General features: G+C 51.8%; 1 protein-coding gene across 1 annotated transcript in view; it reads left to right on the forward strand.

The window, feature by feature from the left end:
• The window catches only part of CHD8 (chromodomain helicase DNA binding protein 8), a 73987-nt gene extending 56203 nt beyond the window's left edge, over positions 1–17784 (forward strand). The window contains 7 exon segments of the mRNA XM_060256720.1: positions 1274–1855; positions 6241–6386; positions 7580–7822; positions 11941–12048; positions 12180–12359; positions 13948–14070; positions 16491–17784. Coding sequence (XP_060112703.1) covers positions 1274–1855; positions 6241–6386; positions 7580–7822; positions 11941–12048; positions 12180–12359; positions 13948–14070; positions 16491–16976 — 1868 coding nt within the window. The 3' untranslated portion in view covers positions 16977–17784.
• The last annotated feature ends 1196 nt before the right edge of the window (positions 17785–18980 follow it).

An 18980-nucleotide genomic window follows, 5' to 3' on the forward strand; every position in this document is an offset into this window, starting at 1 on the left:
GCATACAAAAAAAGATTAAACTCGCTGAAAGCATGGTTTTTAACAATGACAAAGTGCTAGTGCAAAAAGTCCCTTTAAATATGTTCAGAACTGAGTAGACCAGGGGTGGCCAAACCGTGGCTGTTTCAGCCCCCACTGCTTTGTCAGCCAGCTTGGTGAAAGCGTTTCTCTCTCTAAATCACTTCGCCAAGCCGAGCCAACTGGCAGCTTGAAGAATCTAGTTAAAGTTAAAGTTGCTTTCTTTCCACCTCTCCTCCTCCCTCTGTTTGCCTTCCTTCCTTCCTTCGTGGCTCTCAAACATCTGACGTTCATGTCTTGCGGCTCCCAAACATCTGACGATTATTCTGTGTGGCTCTTTCGTTAAGCGAGTTTGGCCACCCCTGGAGTAGACGTTCCAAAAGACCCTCAACATGGATAGTCAAGCATATTCCGCATGTTTCAGTCAGATCACATCTTCATCGAGGAGGGATAAGTTGAACAGTCCACAGGCTTTGAGTTATTCTTCTCTACAGCACAATGTCTCATCAATGGAGAGATCTCAAGAAGGTTGCATCAGTGCTTAGTTCTCCCGGACCTTTTTTAGACGCCCTGGGAAATGCTGATTGACACTTTGGGGTCCGGCAGCCATTTTTCTCCAGCCGGTTTGGCCAGGGGTCCTGGAGGGTTTTTGCCATCTTTTGGGCATGGAGCCTGCAGGGGTCACTGGGGATGTGTGGTGTGGGGGGGAGGAATTTGTGAATTTCCTGCAGTGTGCAGGGGGTTGGACTAGATGACCCTAGAGGCCTCTTCCAACTTTGATCCTATGAGAACGAAGGGAGGGAAGTGGTTTTACAAAATACGGCACGTTGCAGCAGTTTAGCATCCACTTTGGGAGCCCATTGGATATAAACGGGTGGAATTCTAATCAGGGGCACCTTTGTATATTAGGCCTCACACCCCTGATGTAGCCAGTCCTCCAAGAGCTTGGAATTCTAGCAGGGGCTCCTTTGCATATTAGGCCACACACCCCTGATGTAGCCAATCCTCCAAGAGCTTGGAATTCTAGCAGGGGCTCCTTTGCGTATTAGGCCACACACCCCTGATGTAGCCAGTCCTCCAAGAGCTTACAAAAAAGAGCCTTGTAAGCTCTTGGAGGATTGGCTACATCAGGGGTGTGTGGCCTAATATGCAAAGGAGCTCCTGCTAGAATTCCACCCCTGGTTATATATGAGGTAAAATGAACAAAAAATAGCTGCGGGTCTCTATTATATCTCCCTCCCCTTTCCTTCTGCAGAGTCTCCGGACCCGACGCTGTTCATCGAGCCCATCACGGAGGAGCGGGCCTCGCGCACCTTGTACCGCATCGACCTCCTGCGGCGTTTGCGGGAACAGGTGCTGTGCCACCCCCTGCTGGAGGAGCGGCTGGCCCTGTGCCAGCCCCCCGGTCCCGAGATGCCCGTCTGGTGGCAGTGCGGTCGTCACGACGGAGAGCTGCTGCGGGGCGCGGCCCGCCACGGCCTCAGCCAGACCGATGCTACCATCATGCAGGACTCGGACTTCTCCTTCCTGTCGGCTCGCCTCAGCCACCTCCACGGTCGGGCCGGGGGCACAGGGACGCCTCCGCCGCCCCCGCCACCCCCTCCGCCCCCGCCACCGCAACCTTCACCGTTGGCTCTCCCCGGAGCTGCTGCCACGACCGCTGCTTCCTCTGCCCTCCTCCCCCCGCCCCTGCATGAGCTGCCCACCCCTCAGCAGCCTCCGGCCCTCCCCTTTAAGCCTGACTCGGCCGACGACTCCGACTCGGAGCTCGACCTCAGCAAGATCTCGGCTTCTTCGTCCTGCTCCTCTTCGTCGGGCTGCTCCGATGACAGCGAGGGTGAGTACACCGTCGTCGTAGTCAAAGGTATTGCATAAAGCCATCGGCCGTTACAGTTACAGCAGCGTACAAGTTAAAAAGGACTCTAAAATTAACACATTCAAATTCAGGTTATTCACCATCTTAGGGACGTACAGCGTCCCCGTGATTCCATAATCAGGCTCTAATTGTCCAGTTAACGACATCATTTTGCTGTCTACCTGGGTGTTGCCTTTGCCCTGATTCTGGAGAGCCAGTTTGGTGTAGTGGTTAAGTGTGCAGACTCTTATCTGGGAGAACCGGGTTTGATTCCCCACTCCTCCACTTGCAGCTGCTGGAATGGCCTTGGGTCAGCCATAGCTCTGGCAGAGGTTGTCCTTGAAAGGGCAGCTGCTGTGAGAGCCCTCTCCAGCCCCACCCACCTCACAGGGTGTCTGTTGTGGGGGAGGAAGGGAAAGGAGATTGTGAGCCATTCTGAGACTCTTCGGAGTGGAGGGCGGGATATAAATCCAATATCTTCTTCATCTTCATTTTGCTGGCACCCAGAGCAAAAAGTGCTACCTTATAAGAAACGTAGAGTCAGTATCTGACATCAGAAATATTAACTTATCCATATCAAGAGCCATACACAATTGATCCGTTATTTCAGTCAGCAACTTGCCTCTAGGTTCTGAATACAGTGGGCAAACCGTAACATATTGGAAGAGGTCTTCCACAGAAGTTTTGCATATACAAATACGCTGTTCCTGAGGTGTTTTAGAGTATCGCCCCAGGAGGTGTTCTGTTGGCATGGTCTGAAACCGCAGAGCTGTAAATGCTGATCTAAGTTTATACACAGTAATGTCTGCTGGATACGTGGATCTTAGGTGGTCCTTCTTTACATTGAGGGAGGGTGTGTCTCTTTTGGTGCAGTGGTTAAGATTGCTGACTCTAATCTTAAGAGAACCGGGTTTGATTCCCCCATTCTCCTTCACATGCAGCCAGCTAAATGACCTTGGGTCAGCCATGGTTCCCTCAGAGCTCTCTCAGCTCCACCTACCTCCCGGGGTATATGTTTGAGGGAGACGGCTGGCTGCTCTGAGACTCCAAATAAAGTGTGGGGTATAAATCCAATCTCCTCCTCTTCCTTCCTTCCAGCTTGGCGTAGTGGTTAAGTGTGTGGATTCTTCTCTGGGAGAACTGGTTTTGTTTCCCCGCTCCTCCACATGCATGACCTTGAGTCAGTCGTAACTCTCTTGGAGCTGTTCCTCTGAAGAGCAGTTTCTGTCAGAGCTCTCTCAGCCCCACCTACCTCCCAGGGTGTCTGTTGTGGGGAGGGGAAGGGACAGGCGATCATAAGCCTCTCTTGAGACTCCTTTGGGTAGCGAAGAGTGGGGTATTAATCCAATCTCCTCCTCCCTCTTCTTCTCGCCCCTTTTCTTCTCTTCTTCCTCTCCCCCATTGAACTTTTTTGTTGAAAGTCCTAGCAGATTCGTCAACCAAATAAAAGCAGTTGACTGCCTGAGGGAGGGGTTCCCAATGTGGACACCATAGCACACGCCAACACCTTTCCGGGCGCCCGCCAAGCGTTTTTAGAAAATGTGGGGGCCACGTGGAGCTCCTGCTTAGCATGGCTTCCAGATGGCCACTGGAGATCTGATTGGCTGTGCAGATAAAAATGTTTCAGTGCTAACTGCTGCCACAGTGTTGGTTTCAGTCTCTTTCCCTCTTCTTCCCCTCAGTGTATGTTTTAAAATACTCCTCTTGTCCCCAGAACTTGGGTTTCCTCTGTGTGGGTGTCTCCCTCTTGTGGTAACCATTTTGTGGTTCCATCATAAATAGATCCCTCTTAGAGGGGCATTTTCCAGCGCCTCTGAAAGAGGCCTTGGTCCGGCCCCTCTTGAAAAAACCTACAGCAGACCCGGCCGAATTGGCAAACTACCGACCGGTGTCCAATTTACCATTTTTAGGTAAAATTATCGAGAGGGCAGTGGCGTTACAGCTACAGAGATTTCTAGATGACGCTTCTGTCTTAGACCCGTGCCAGTCTGGCTTCCGACCGGGCCACGGGACGGAGACGGTCCTGGTCGCCTTGGTGGACGACCTCCAGCGGCAACTGGATCGAGGCGGTGCGGCAATACTGATGTTACTAGATCTGTCGGCTGCGTTTGATACAGTCGACCATCGGTTGCTGATCCACCGCCTCGCCGACATAGGGGTTGAGGGGCTAGCCTTACAATGGCTTTCCTCCTTCCTCATGGGTCGGGGACAGAGGGTGGCGATTGGGGGTGAGTGATCCCAGAGGCGCACACTAGACTGTGGGGTGCCCCAGGGAGCAGTTCTCTCCCCGATGTTATTCAACATCTATATGCGCCCCCTCGCCCAGATTGCCCGGAGATTTGGGCTGGGTTGCCATCAATACGCAGATGACACCCAGCTCTATCTACTAATGGACGGCCGGCCCGCCTCCGCCCCGGGGAACCTGGATCGGGCTTTGCGGGCTGTTGCAACGTGGCTTAGACTGAGTGGGCTGAAGTTAAATCCAGCGAAGACAGAGGTTCTCCATGTGGGTCGTGGCACTCTGGGGAAGGAAATATCTCTCCCAGCCTTTGACGAGGCGCCGCTGAAGACGGCGCAGCGGGTGAAGAGCCTGGGCGTCTTACTGGAGCCTTCATTATCAATGGAGGCCCAGATAACAGCCACTGCCAAATCAGCCTTCTTCCACCTGAGGCGGGCGAGGCAGCTGGCCCCTTTCCTAGAGCGTCAGGACCTAGCAATGGTGATCCACGCGACGGTCACCTCAAGATTGGACTACTGTAACGCTCTCTACATGGGGCTGCCTCTGTACCAGACCCGGGAGCTGCAGCTAGTGCAGAACGCGGCGGCCAGGCTGCTACTTGGTCTCCCAAGATGGGAGCATATACGGCCAGGGCTGCGCGGACTGCACTGGCTGCCAATCGTATACCGGATCCAGTACAAAGTGCTGGTCATAACCTTTAAAGCCCTATATGGCCAAGGACCGACCTACCTGAGGGACCGTCTCTCCCCATATGAGCCCCAGAGAGCACTGAGGTCAGTGGGGAAAAGCAGACTGAATATCCCTGGGCCAAAAGAAGTTAAACTTCAAAGCACCCGCACCCGGGCCTTTTCTGTTGCGGCCCCACAACTCTGGAACCAACTCCCAGAGGAGGTGCGGGCCCTGCGGAACTTAGACCAGTTCCGCAGGGCCTGCAAGACCGCCCTCTTCAAACAGGCGTTCACCAATAACTGAATTAATGTTTACCGCCAGATTAGTAACGTTTACCGCCAATGTTGACTTAGGAATGTTTTAATTAATTATTGATTATTGACTGATTTTAATGTGAATTTTAATGTGAATTTAATGTTTTTATTACTATTGTTTACCTGAAATGCTGTTAGCCGCCCTGAGCCTGCTTCGGCGGGGAGGGCGGGATATAAATAAAATTTTACATTACATTACATTTTACATTACATTACTCCCATCTCCTGTGGCCGCCATTTTGTGGCTGTGCTCACCAGCCGGTGCTAGAATTTCAGAGGAGCTCACAGGTTCCAAAATGTTAGGGACCCCTGACTTGGGCAATTAATTATCTGCCATGCTCCAAATTGAATCTGAAAAATCAATTTTCAGTTGATTGCCAATTAAATAGCCAAACAGTAGATTAAGGTTAAGCGATTTGCATATTACAAAAATGTCCATATTGAATACGCTTGTGATGCTGTTGAGAAGTAATGTACACTTTAAGCAAAAACAAAGAGCTCCCTGTTAAAAAAAAGAAAAAAGAAAGGTTTTCCTTTTTCACTATTACCAGAACACTTTCCAGAAATTTCCTCACAGAACTTACCCAGTGGCACAACTGGATAAGCTCCTGAGGAACTAAATTGATGAGCCTAATGATTTAAGGCTTTTGTCCCCAAACTAAGAAGCCACACCCGGACTAATGTGGTGTAATGTTCTTGAATGCCAGCCTCTTTGAGAAGGTAAACTGCGGTCTGAGGCTCACAAGCCTGTTTTGAAGAACCCACCCTTATTTTAGTTCACGGCACCGCGGCTCCCTTGTGGTGAGACCAGGGGTGAAATTCTAGCAGGAGCTCCTTTGCATATTAGGCCACCCGCCCCCAATGTAACCAATTTCCAAGAGCTTACAAGGCTCTTTTTTGTAAGCTCTTGGAGGATTGGCTACATCAGGAGGGTGTGGCCTAATATGCAAAGGAGCTCCTGCTAGAACTCCACCCCTGAGTGAGAGCAAGGCCCGTTTAGTCAGGCTTTTCATAGGCCAACCTGCTTCTCCTTCCTCCCCTCCCCCAAGCTTGCCACAGACTCTGGTTTTGTTGGTTATCCTGCCGCTGTTCACTCTGTCCTCTGACAATCCTCAGCCTTTTATTTATTTTTTTCCCTCCCTCAGGTGAAGAAGCCTCTTGTGGTGGGAAGCTGTTTGAGGAGGAAGAGTCACTCCTGTCCCTCCCCACTTCCCACGAAGGCAACTCCCCGCAGCCCAGCGCTTCAGACCTCCTGTTGCAAGAACGCCAGCGAGCCCACGAGTGGCCAAAGGTGAGTGGGCAGAAGCCCGAGTTTAAACCACGTCTGCTGAATCGCCACAGGAAACAGCTCAGTTCCTCATCTTGAGCAGAGCTCGCAGAGTACCGGCATCCTGCGACGTGGCTGGCGAAAGCGGAGGGAAGGATGAGAAATAAAGAAACGTTGGAAGGATGCATGGACAGGAACCCTGGACTAACCAGGGCTGACCCCGCTTTGCTTCTAAGTTCTGATGAGCTCAAGCTAAGTTTAGCTGTTGGGGCTGCAGTTGCTAAACTTGATCCTGGCCTACTTTGAAACAAGATTATATTGCTCTCCCGCTTCTGGGGAGCCAGTTTGGTATAGTGGTTAAGTGCATGGACTCCTAGGAACATATGAAGCTGCCTTCTACTGAATCAGACCCTGGGTCTATCAGAGTCAGTATTGTCTGCTCAGACTGGCAGTGGCTCTCCAGGGTCTCAAGCTGAGGTTTTTCACGCCTACTTGCTTGGACCCTTTTTAGCTGGAAATGCCAGGGATGGAACCGGGGACCTTCTGCTTGCCAAGCAGATGCTCTACCACTGAGCCACAGCCCCATTCATGGCTCTCCAGGGTCTCAAGCTGAGGTTTTTCACACCTACTTGCCTGAACCCTTTTTAGCTGGAGATGCCGGGGATTGAACCGGGGACCTTCTGCTTGCCAAGCAGATGCTCTACCACTGAGCCACAGCCCCATTCATGGCTCTCCAGGGTCTCAAGCTGAGGTTTTTCACGCCTACTTGCCTGGACCCTTTTTAGCTGGAAATGCCAGGGATGGAACCGGGGACCTTCTGCTTGCCAAGCAGATGCTCTACCACTGAGCCACAGCCCCATTCATGGCTCTCCAGGGTCTCAAGCTGAGGTTTTTCACGCCTACTTGCCTGGACCCTTTTTAGTTGGAAATGCCAGGGATGGAACCGGGGACCTTCTGCTTGCCAAGCAGATGCTCTACCACTGAGCCACAGCCCCATTCATGGCTCTCGAGGGTCTCAAGCTGAGGTTTTTCACACCTACTTGCCTGGACCCTTTTTAGCTGGAGATGCCGGGGATTAAACCTGGGACCTTCTGCTTCTCAAGCAGATGCTCTACCACTGAGCCACCGTCCCTCCAGTAGTGTGCAGGGGGTTGCCAGTAGTTCACACAAGCAACACTTGACAGCTTCTCTCTCTCTCTTTTTGTCTTCCCTCCCAGGACCGAGTGCTCATCAACCGCATCGACATGGTGTGCCAGGCTGTGCTCTCGGGGAAATGGCCTTCAGCCCAGAGCCAGGCCTGCATGGGCCAGGGAGAGAGCCTCGCTCGCTTGCACGGGGAATACACCAGCTCCCCCGTCCCTCATATTTGCCCCCTGGCGAGCCAGGAGGAAGGGGCCACGTCCTTCACCCGCCTGCGGCACGGCGGCCAAGAGAAGGAGTTCACCGTGCAGATCAAAGATGTGAGTGGATCAGCAGAGCCTCTGCCCTCCCGGTGCCAAAAATGGCTTTGCGATAGGCCAGTGAGAGACGATCGCCTGTGGAGGTGACTCACCACGCTGATACTGAGTCCCCGAGCATAGCGAAAAGGGGGTTTGAACATATGAACATGAACATATGAAGCTGCCTTATACTGAATCAGACCTTTGGTCCATCAAAGTCAGTATTGTCTTCTCAGACTGGCAGCGGCTCTCCAGGGTCTCAAGCTGAGGTGTTTCACACCTATTTGCCTGGACCCTTTTTTGGAGATGCCAGGGATTGAACCTGGGACCTTCTGCTTCCCAAGCAGATGCTCTACCACTGAGCCACCGTCCCTTGCCTAGTGGGCCAGCTTGCCCACTAGGCAAACTGGGTGGTTGCCTAGGGCGCCAGGAAGGGAGGGGGCACCGAATTGGGCTGCTCCCCCAGTGCCCAAGACAACCACCTAGTTTGCCTGCCTTCTCGCCGCCAGCCCCCGCCCTTCCCTTCCGTCGCCGCGATGATGCTGGGCCCTGCCAACAAGGCAGCCGCGCATTCCTTGAAGGAAGAGAGTAAGAGAAAACAGTGGCAGCACAGTGTAGCTAAGCAGCCGAAAACAACTGCGCCCCCCCCCCCAAAAAATCAAACACTTGATTACACTTTATTTATTCATTCATTGTTTATATCCCGCCCTCCCCACCAAGGCGGGCTCAGGGCGGCTTACAACATAAAATCCAGAACAATAAGATTAATAACTATTAAAAGACGTATTCAATAATTTGCAATAGTTAAAACGGTAAAACAAGAAGAAGCAGTCTGACAGTTCAGTGCTGTTCTCACAGCCTTCCTCCGCGGTTTTTAAATCCCAGTCAGTTCTATGCCAACCGGAAGAGGAGGGCCTTGCGGGATCTGCCCAAGGTTCCGCAAGGCCCTCACCTCCTCCGGTAGCTGGTTCCACCAGCAGGGGGCTGTGACACTAGGAAAAATATTTCATTCTATAAGTGCAGAAGCATCAACACATTTTTACAACAGTATCAAAATGGTTAAAAGGAAAGTCCCACGTTATTATATGCCCATTCCACTGGGTGACTCCGAAGAAATTTTCAATCTTCAATGAGTATATTGCTCCAAATTCATCTCGCACTATAGAGTCCAACCTCAAATATCGGCTTCAAAGGACAAAATTCACCTTCACGTGATTGCCAGTTTTTTGAAGGCAGCGTGGGAGAAGGCTTCTCCCCCCTCTGTAGGAATGATCACTCGACAGGTGTACCGGGAGAAAAGGCTTGCCCTCTGAGCAAGGTTCCTTTATTTTATACATGCTGAAATTACACCGAAGTTACCCAAACTTAAAAGCATAACAAGAAACATCTGCTCAGTTCAAGGAAGCCCCTTTTGCATAGTCTACAAGAATTAAAACAAGCTAGCATTCACCAGGGATATATTTGTCCGGGGAACAGGGATGTGGTTAAACACGAGTGTGAGAAGCCTGTGCTCTTTTGTGTCATCAGAATTTGTGGAATATAGGTGATCAGGTTGGTATGCCAAGCGCGTGATCCTCCCACACCCCTCCTTTCCGGAACCGGACGTGAGGGGGAGCAAATCCTCCTGCGGCACTGCCTTCAAAAATACGCACGGCTGCTTCGCCGTTAGGGCCCAGCGTCGTCATGGTGAGCTGGGGTAGGGAAGAGCGGCGGAAGGGAAGGGCGGGGGCTGGCGGCAGCATTGGGGGGCAGGCAGGCAGGGTCCAGCGTTGTAGCGGGGAGGAGAAGGAGGGCGGCAGCAGGCAAGACGGAGCGCGGCGGGGGAGTGCCAAGCAGGGAGCCCACCTGGGGCGCCATGTGCCCCAGGGTCAGCACTAGCTTTGAACCAATGTTGCTTTTTGCACTGAGGCGCCTCCTAGTGGGAGGTGTTTGTGAGTTTCCTGCATTGTGCAGGGGGTTGGACTAGAGGTCCCTTCCAACTCTATGATTCCATGTCTGTACTGACATTTAGGATCCTAGTCCGTCCTGCCCGCTCGGGGCGGTGTGCTTTAACAAAGCAAATTGAAAAAGTTTTTATATTGAGCTCCGTATTTTTGCCCATCTGAAAAGTAGGATTGCATAAGGGCGGTCAGTAGAGAATGTTCCTTTGGGTTTCTTTGCTGTCTGCCGTTGGACAAATATTTCCAGTGATGGAGAAAGGCTTGCAAATTGTCACAGCCTGTGCAACCAGAGTGCTTGTAAGAGCGCTTGTACTTCATTCTATCTTTAATTCTATAAGTTTAATTTTTGATACCTGAGAGGTAGGGGAAGGGGAAATAGAAGTTTAATGTAGAAAACAAATTTTGCTCTGAATAATAGCTGGCTGTATTATTTGGACGCAATCACCAAATGTAGCTTTGGGTATTACGTTAAATTTCGTAACAGTGAAAAAACTGAAGTCTTCAATAACCTACTGTCATTCAGCACATGCAGGGGTGGCCAAAGGTAGCGCTCCAGATGTTTTTTGCCTACAACTCCCATCAGCCCCAGCCATTGGCCAAAAGTATTTAAATTTAAACAAAAAAAATTTTTCTTAAAAATGTTTAGAAGACCTACATAAAGATAATTACCTTATGCTGTAGAATGTCTCTTTTCGATATGTGAATGGTTTTATGCGTATTCTTGTCTTCTGTGCCACTCATTCCAAAAGGGGAGCAAATAAGTTTGTTTGTTTTTCCAATACCCCCAATCTTCCCATTGGAAATCTTTTTAAAGCCGTTGGGAGTGGGGGGTGTTCTTCCCCCACGCGCCGAGTTTCATGACTCTACTTCCTCTAACGCTGGGCTTGAGTCCTAACCAATGTTCCCTCTAAGCTGAGTTAGCGTGAGCCAGCTCAAAGATTTTGAGCCTCCAGCTCACCCGTTTTTGTCTTCGGTCAGGAAGGAGGGCCCCCGAGCACACTCACTGATGCAGTCGCTCACAGAGTGGAATTCTTGCTCACCAGACACTGCCGCTTAGAGGGAACACTGGTCCAAGCCCATCTCCCATGCTCCCTGCGAAGAAAGCACCAGGATGACATGCCCGTTTGCAGGGGTGTCAAACTCATTTGTTATGAGGGCCGGATCTGCCATGAGACCTTGTCCAGCCAGCCGTGGGTGTCATAAATGTAATACCAAGTAGCAGAGATATAAACTTTATAAAGAACATAAATAAACACAACTAAAGATTTTTTTAAAAAAAAAAAACTTAAAATAAAATGTTCTTAAAACATTAGCACTTATTGGTCTTAAAGGTGCTTTCTTTGTATTTCTCCTGTGTGATCCAGGGAATTGGGCAAAGGAAGCTCTGGCTCTTTCCTTCCTTCCCCAGGGGACCAGGAGGGTGAGGAGCCTCAGCCAATAGAAGGAAGAGAGGCTTGGCTCAGTAGCTCTGCTGTGCGATGGAGAGAGCCTGCCAAAGCAAGCTCTTTCTCCCCAAGGGAGGAGCCTTAGCCAATGGAGAAAACAGAGGTTTTGCTCTGTGGCTCCTGTGCAATTGAGCAAGCCTTGCAAAGCAAGCTGTGATGCAGAAGGAAGCAAGAGAGAGGGAGAAGGAAGAAGACGACAGCCAGTTGCTCAAGGAGTTGATAGGAGCCTTCTGATGGCCTGATTTGGCCCCCGGGCTGCATGTTTGACACCCCGTCTTAGAGAATGGGTGGAATGACAGTATCAAGAACTTCTGGAGGGGAAAGAAGTCTCAGTAAGAGAACCTGGGTCAAATACTTCTCCTTTGAGAGCCAGAGAGCCAGCTTGGTGTAGTGGTTAAGTGTGCGGACTCTTATCTGGGAGAACCGGGTTTGATTCCCCACTCCTCCACTTGCACCTGCTGGAATGGCCTTGGGTCAGCCATAGCTCTGGCAGAGGTTGTCCTTGAAAGGGCAGCTATAGTGAGAGCTCTCTCAGCCCCACCCACCTCAAAGGGTGTCTTGTGGGGGGAGAAGATCTAGGAGATTGCAAGCCACTCTGATTCAGAGAGAAGGGCGAGGTATAAATCTGCAATTCTTCTTCTCCTTTGATAGTTGGGCTCTGATACCCGCAGTGATGTTGGAGGCTAGGGACCACATATCTGTACCCCTGGGACACCTCGCAAGCGCGAGGTCCTTATTTCTTTGCCTTCCTTAGGAAGAAGGCATCAAACTCACTTTCCAGAAGCACAGACTGGTCCCCAACGGGACCATGAGGGACCGCCCCGCTGTCACCCAGAAGAAGAGCAGCAAGAAGATGGTGGAGGTGAGAAGCAGGGAGAGAATCCGTCCTTTGGGACCTGGGCTGTGATGCTGTTTGGGAGGTGGGCGGTGTCCATCCGCGGCCTTCTTTCTCTTCTTCCTCCTCAATGCTTTTTATTTTCTCCTGGGATTCAGCTGGAGCTGCAGTGCTTGGAGGCCCTGAGGGGCCCTGACATCGACCTCGAAGCACGCATCCCGGTGGTGAACAAGACAGACGGGACGCTGCTGGTGGGCGACGCCGCTCCCCGGCGGGCAGACCTGGAGGTGTGGCTGCAGGCCCACCCGGAGTTCACCGTGGACCCTCGTTTCCTGGCCGTGAGTCTTCACACACTTGCACCGTTCCTCTGAACATTTGAAAAAGTCACAGATGTGAATGTCGTATTGATGGAACTCTCTGGAGCAAGTGAAGCTCTGTATTCTTGGTGCTTGGTGGGGAGGCAACAGTGGAAGGGCTTCTAGTGTCCTGGCCCCACTGGTGGACCTCCTGATGGCACTTGGTTTTTTAGCCACTGTGTGATACACAGTGTTGGACTGGATGTGCCATTGGCCTGATCCAACATGGCTTCTCTTATGTTCTTAAGTTCAAGAATAGAACTCTCTGTCTAGGGCAAGTGATGCTCTGTATTCTTGCTGCTTGGAGGGGCACAGTGGGAAGCCTTCCTAGTTTCCCGGCTGAGTCACTGATGGATCTCCTGATGGCACCTGGGTGTTGGACTGGATGGGCCATTGGCCTGATCCAATATGGCCTCTCTTATGTTCTTAAGTTAAGGAATAGAACTGTCTGGGGCAAGTGATGCTCTGTATTCTTGGTGTGTGTGGGGGGGGGAAGAGTGTGAGGACTTCTGGAGTTCTGGCCCCACTGGTGAACCTTCTGATGGCACTTGGGGTTTTTTGGCCACTGTGCAACACAGAGTGTTGGACTGGATGAGCCATTGGCTTGACCCAACGTGGCTTCTCTTCTGTTTTTACATTCCCAGAACTGGTCGGGGTTCCTCCACCAGCACACTGCCTTCTCTCTTTTGCAAATGTGGAGTCCATGACTTTTAGAGTGGGAGTTAGTTCCCAGCGTCCCCAGCTTGGTCCCACCATGAAGCATAGGGATCGTCAGTGGCCAGTTTCTGAAAACAGTTGGTGGGCGCCAGCAAGCGGCGTGGTGTCTGCAGGGGGACCTCCTGGCCCATAGTATCGATTGGGATGGCAAGAAAGATCTGTTTTGTTTTATTAGATGGATATCTCACCCTCCTTGCCAAGGCAGGCTCGGGCAGCTCACAGGCCAGTTGGCAATATAAAAAGCAACCGATAATGACAAAAGCATATAATAGCATAAAACAATAAAATACGACAAAATACATTTGGTGCTATCTTACGGTTACATGCCGTAGGTAACTAGGTGGGATCAGGGGTATCTTCGTGGTCACCATTTGCATCCAGTGGCCTAGGCGACGTTTCCCACAGGTCGTTTGCACAGTCGCTCCCTTCGGTTCTGTACTCAGCAATTAAGCGCGAGATGGAAAAGTGTCGTCTTGCAGGCCTCGCAGAAAGAGCTGGGGCAGGGGTGGGGAACGGTGGCTCTCCAGATGGTTTTTTTTGTTGCCTACAACTCCCATCAGCCCCAGCCGGCATGGGCAACAGCTGGGGCTGATGGGAGTTGTAGGCAAAAAACATCCGGAGAGCCACTGTTCCCCACCCTTGAGCTAGGGGATCTAGAAACGCACGTGATAACATAGTGCTTGAAATTATGCCATTAAAGGTTTGGTATGGTATGGTACATAGTGCTTGAAGAATGGGAACAAATAGACCTGTGCGCGCTGGAGCTCTTCAACTCCAAGGTCTACGGTGCCCCCAAAGCTGCATTCCTAAATAGCCATTAACGTGATTGCTTTTCCCTCCTGCCTTTCACCAGTACATGGAGGAACGCCGGAAGCACCGGTGGCCCCGGTTCCCAAAGCCCGTTCCAATAGAGCCGACCTGCCTGGTGGGGCTGGAGCGAATGCAGGCTGCCGGCCTCTCTGCCAATGGGAAGAAGGTGAGAAAGCCGGGTCCTTCCCCTTCCCGCCCGCCTGCTCGGTCCTTCTACTGAACAGTAGTCCTTTGAACAAGCAGTGGGTTCATCAGGTCTCTTGTGCACTGAATTCCCAAGGAAGTGTGCAGGCAGATATTGAAGAAGAAGAAGAACTGCAGATTTATACCCCACCCTTCTCTCTCTGAATCAGAGACTCAGAGCGGCTTACAATCTCCTGTGTCTTCTCACCCCACAACAGACACCCTGTGAGGTGGGTGGGGCTGAGAGCCAGTTTGGTGTAGTGGTGAAGTGCGCGGATTCTTATCTGGGAGAACCGGGTTTGATTCCCCACTCCTCCGCTTGCAGCTGCTGGAATGGCCTTGGGTCAGCCATAGCTCTGGCAGAGGTTGTCCTCGAAAGGGCAGCTGCTGGGATAGCCCTCTCAGCCCCACCCACCTCACGGGGTCTCTGTTGTGGGGGAGGAAGGTAAAGGAGATTGTGAGCCGCTCTGAGACTCTTCGGAGTGGAGGGCGGGATATAAATCCAATATCTTCTTCATCATCATCTTCTCGCAGCAGCTGCAAGTGGAGGAGTAGGGAATCAAGCCCGGTTCTCCCAGATAAGAGTCCGCACACTTAACCACTACACCAAACTGATATAGTTACATATATAATCTTTTTTTTTTAATAAACCTACTTACATTCCAACCGCAGATGTTAGCTATTTAGAAATGTGGTAGTTTCCAATGGTAGATTTGTTCTCACTGTCTGTTTACGCCCTGGTTCGTACTTGGATGGGAGGAAGCCCAGGGTTGCTACATAGAGGAAAGCAGTGGCAAATGGCCTCTGTCTCTCTCTTGCCTTGAAAACTACGGGGTGGCTAAAAGCTGGCTCTGGCTTGGGTGACACTTCCAACACCACCATGTTTTATGCCAGATCCCTTGGTTACTACTGTACCATCTGTCACTTTTTGGTGGATTGCGCTCTTCCTGCAAGGAGCGCAGAGTAGTATATGGGATTCCCCCCTCTTTTTATCCCGTGAGGTTGGTTAGCCTAAGAGAAGAAACCCCCCCCCTTGCGTGGAAAAGGGCTCCATTTTACCCTGATTGGGAAGGGGTGGTACGTATAATCGTGTATCGGCGGGGGATTTTATTGGTAGAAAAAGCCCAGCAGGGGTTATTTGCATATTAGGCCACACCCCCTGACGTCAACCATTGTTTCACACAGCAGGAACTCGTTTACATATTAGGTCACTTCCCCTGATGCGAAGCCTGCCAGAACTGGGTTCCTACTTTAAAAAACAAAAACCTGTATCTATTAGACCAGTGTTCTCTCTAAGCTGCAGAGCCTTGTGAACAAAAATTCTGTGTCGTGAGTTTCTGGCATTAAAGCTATGAGCTGCTGCATCAGTGAGCGTGCCCTAGGAACATCCTTCCTGAGCGAAGACAAAAATGTGTGAACCGGAGGCTAAAAATCTGTGAGCTGCCTCACGCTAACTCAGCTCAGAGGGAACACTGGTCATGGTTAGCGTGAGAAGGCAAAAGGTCCTCTGCACACGTGCTGTAGGCCTGTATATATCTGTATATGGGGGTGGGGAGAGGTATTACTGAATTTCCTGTACTGTGCAGGGGGGTGGACTAGATGACCCTGGAGGTTCCTTCCAACCACATCAGTGTTGCCTGGACACTGCACCTAAAATATTAAAACAATTTGAAAAATTAAAGCCAACCTTTTAAGATTATAAAATAATTCAGTACAAACACGGGAACAGAGAGGAGGGCCAATAAGCATGATTAGGGGTAAAAAGGTAAAGGTAGTCCCCTGTGCAAGCACCGGTCGTTTTTGACTCTGGGGTGATGTTGCTTTCACGTTTTCACGGCAGACTTTTTACGGAATGGTTTTGCCATTAGGGAAGAGCCCCCTGGCGCAGAGTGTTAAAGCTGCAGTCCTAAGCTCTGCTCACGACCTGAGTTCGATACACGGTGGAAGCTGGGTTTTCAGGTAGCCGGTTCCAGGTTGACTCAGCCTTCCATCCTTACGAGGTCGGTCAAATGAGTCCCCAGCTTACTGGGGGGAAAGTATAAAAGACTGGGGAAGGCAAGGGCAAACCACCCCGTAAAAAGTCTGCCGTGGAAACGTTGTGAAAGCAACGTCACCCCAGAGTCGGAAACGACTACTACTTGCACAAGGGACCTTTCATTTCCTTGCCATTAGGGGTAGGCCAAAAGAAATAAAAAAAGGTCTTCGCTTGCTGGTGGAAGGCGCCGACAGAGGGAGACATGCAAATCTTCCTGGGGAGGGAGTTCCAAATAGCAACCAGAGGTGGGAGCGGGGGGAATACTCTGTAAACAGTAGTTCTGAAGATGCGTTTTTAATGGGCAGCAGAGGAAGGAACTAAAGAATTGCAGCACGTTGACTTTTCGTTCTCGAATTTCCCTCGAATAGGGTTTTCTGCCCGATCCTACCATGAACCGCCTCCTGCCCGGAGCAGTAGGGGCCGACGGTGCCCAGAAGCGGGGCCGCCAGACTCCGATGGAATTCTCCAACATGATGGCCCTGATGGGAGCCGGCCGGGTGCAGTTAGGAGCCGCGGGGCCTCTCTCCTTGCACCACGCCCACTTCCAACCCGGGCCGGCCCACGGCTCTCCTCTGTCATACATGCCCTTCTCGACCGCGGCCGCCACCGCCGCCTCCTCTTCCGCCGGTGCTCTGCTCCATCCAGCACTGGGCCACGCCGGCTTCGCCGCGGGCCACTTGCACCTGGGCCACCCCCAGCCCGTGGACGAGGACGAGGAGGAAGACGAGATGGACGACTTGTCTCAGGGCTACGCCAGCTCGGAGCGGGACTTCTCCTTGCTGGACGACGACCCGATGATGCCGGCCAACTCTGACTCCAGTGACGAGGAAGGAGAAGAGGAAGGGGACGACTGAACCGAGCCCGGAAACGGACGGGAGGATGCAAACGGGGGGCCAGCTTTTCCGGGCAAGCGGGGGACTCTCTGCGCCCTTGGCGTTTGAATTTGACGGGCGCGAGGACTCCACGCCTGCTGGGCCACGTGCCGGTCGAGCCAGTCGCCCTCGATCCACGCGGCTCGCAGGGAGAGCGACGCCAAGTCCTTTGTCCGCCCAGCTAGGGTTGGCGGGACGGCCGCTCTCCCCGAAGGGTGCTCCTGTGTGGCTTTTTTTTTTTTCAAACTAAAAAAAAAAAAGGCTGTTAATTTTGGTCAGTAAGTCCAGCCCCTCTCCTCGGCGTTGATTGGCAAGCAGCCCTCCCCCCTCCCCCCGAGGCTGCGGTTTCTGTCTACCTAGGACAGCGAGACCACACCCAGGGCCCAGCCAAGATCAAGACGATTTGGTTAACCGTTCACAGCTCCTTTTTTCCCCTCGACTCCTCCACAGCCTGCTCATCTGTCCCCCCTCCTCTCCCCCAGGTTCATGTGCTGTAACATAGTGCGAAAAAAGGAGCAGGGGGTATGTGCGGGAGGGGGGGTCTCCTTCCCTTTCCCTCCGTTCCCCTGTCTCCGTGTGGGTGGGGTTTATATTTATAAATATGTAATATGTCTTGTGTAATATGGCTGAGGCTGTGGGAATGAATTGTGGGGAGTCGAGTCACGGACGGGCGGGTTGGGGGGGTGGCAGGGGGCTGTGGGGAAAGAGACGCTAGAGCTTCCTGTAGCTGATTCTCTCTCTTTTTTTTTCTTTTGGTTTTTTTAATAAAAGAAACAAAATGCACAAAAAAGATAACCTTTTTCCCCATCCGAGCTCCTTCATGCGGTTGTATCAGTTGCATTAAAAAAAAAAAAGAAAAGCGCCCGAGAATCGGGAAGTGGGTCTGCGTGTTGAGTGTTTTGTAGGGTGGGGGCAGGAGATCCCCCACTTTGGAGGCCCTCCCTCCGCTTCAGGGTCATCAGAGAGCAGGGGGAGGGGAGGGAAATGTCTGCTGGGCACCCCATTATTCCCTATGGAGACTGGTTCCCATAGGAAATAATGGAGAATCGATCCGTGGGTATCTGGGGCTCTGCAGGGTGGGGGGCTGTTTTTTGAAATAGAGGCACCAGATTTTCAGCATAGCATCCACTGCCTCTCCCCAAAATACCCCCCTCCCAGGTTTCAAAAAGATTGGACCAGGGGGTCCAATTCTACGGGCCCCCAAAGAAGATGCCCCTATACTTCGTTATTTCCAATGGAGGAAAGGCATTTAAAAGGTGTGCTGTGCTCCCTTGCCTTGCGATTGCCAGCACTGCCCTTGGACTTCAATCATGCTCGCCACACCCTTGCTTCTGGCTCCACCCCCAAAGTCTCCCGGCTCCACCCCCCAGATCTTTCTTGAATTGGACTTGGCAACCCCTCATGTTTTGAGGAAAGAAAATAGGGTTGGATAGGGTTTCCAGCCTCCCAGTGGTGGCTGGAAGTCTCCAGGAATGACATCTGATCTCCAGGCTACAGAGATCAAGTTCCCTAGAGAAAACAGCTGCTTTGACGAGGAGACTCTACGGCCGAGGTGGCCAAACTGTGGCTCGGGAGCCACGTGCCGCTCTTTCACGCATATTGTAGGGCTCTCCCAGCCTGAACACACAATGCTGACCTTGATGGAGCGAGGACCTGATTCAGGATAAGGCAGCTTCGTGTGGCCACAGGAACAGGGGCTCAAATGAATGCGGGCATTTTTTTGAGAGAGAGAGAGAGAGCTTCTCTGACCTCAAGTTGGCTGTTGCATGGCGCAAAGGCTTTTCCTGCAGATGCTTCCACATCCTGGAAGAGCCAGTTTGGTGTAGTGGTGAAGTGCGCGGACTCTTATCTGGGAGAACCGGGTTTGATTCCCCACTCCTCCACCTGCACCTGCTGGAATGGCCTTGGGTCAGCCACAGCTCTGGCAGAGGTTGCCCTTGAAAGGGGAGACTCTTATCTGGGAGAACCGGGTTTGATTCCCCACTC

This window comes from Heteronotia binoei, chromosome 15, assembly GCF_032191835.1.
Source record: "Heteronotia binoei isolate CCM8104 ecotype False Entrance Well chromosome 15, APGP_CSIRO_Hbin_v1, whole genome shotgun sequence".
Taxonomy (NCBI): Eukaryota; Metazoa; Chordata; class Lepidosauria; order Squamata; family Gekkonidae; genus Heteronotia; species Heteronotia binoei.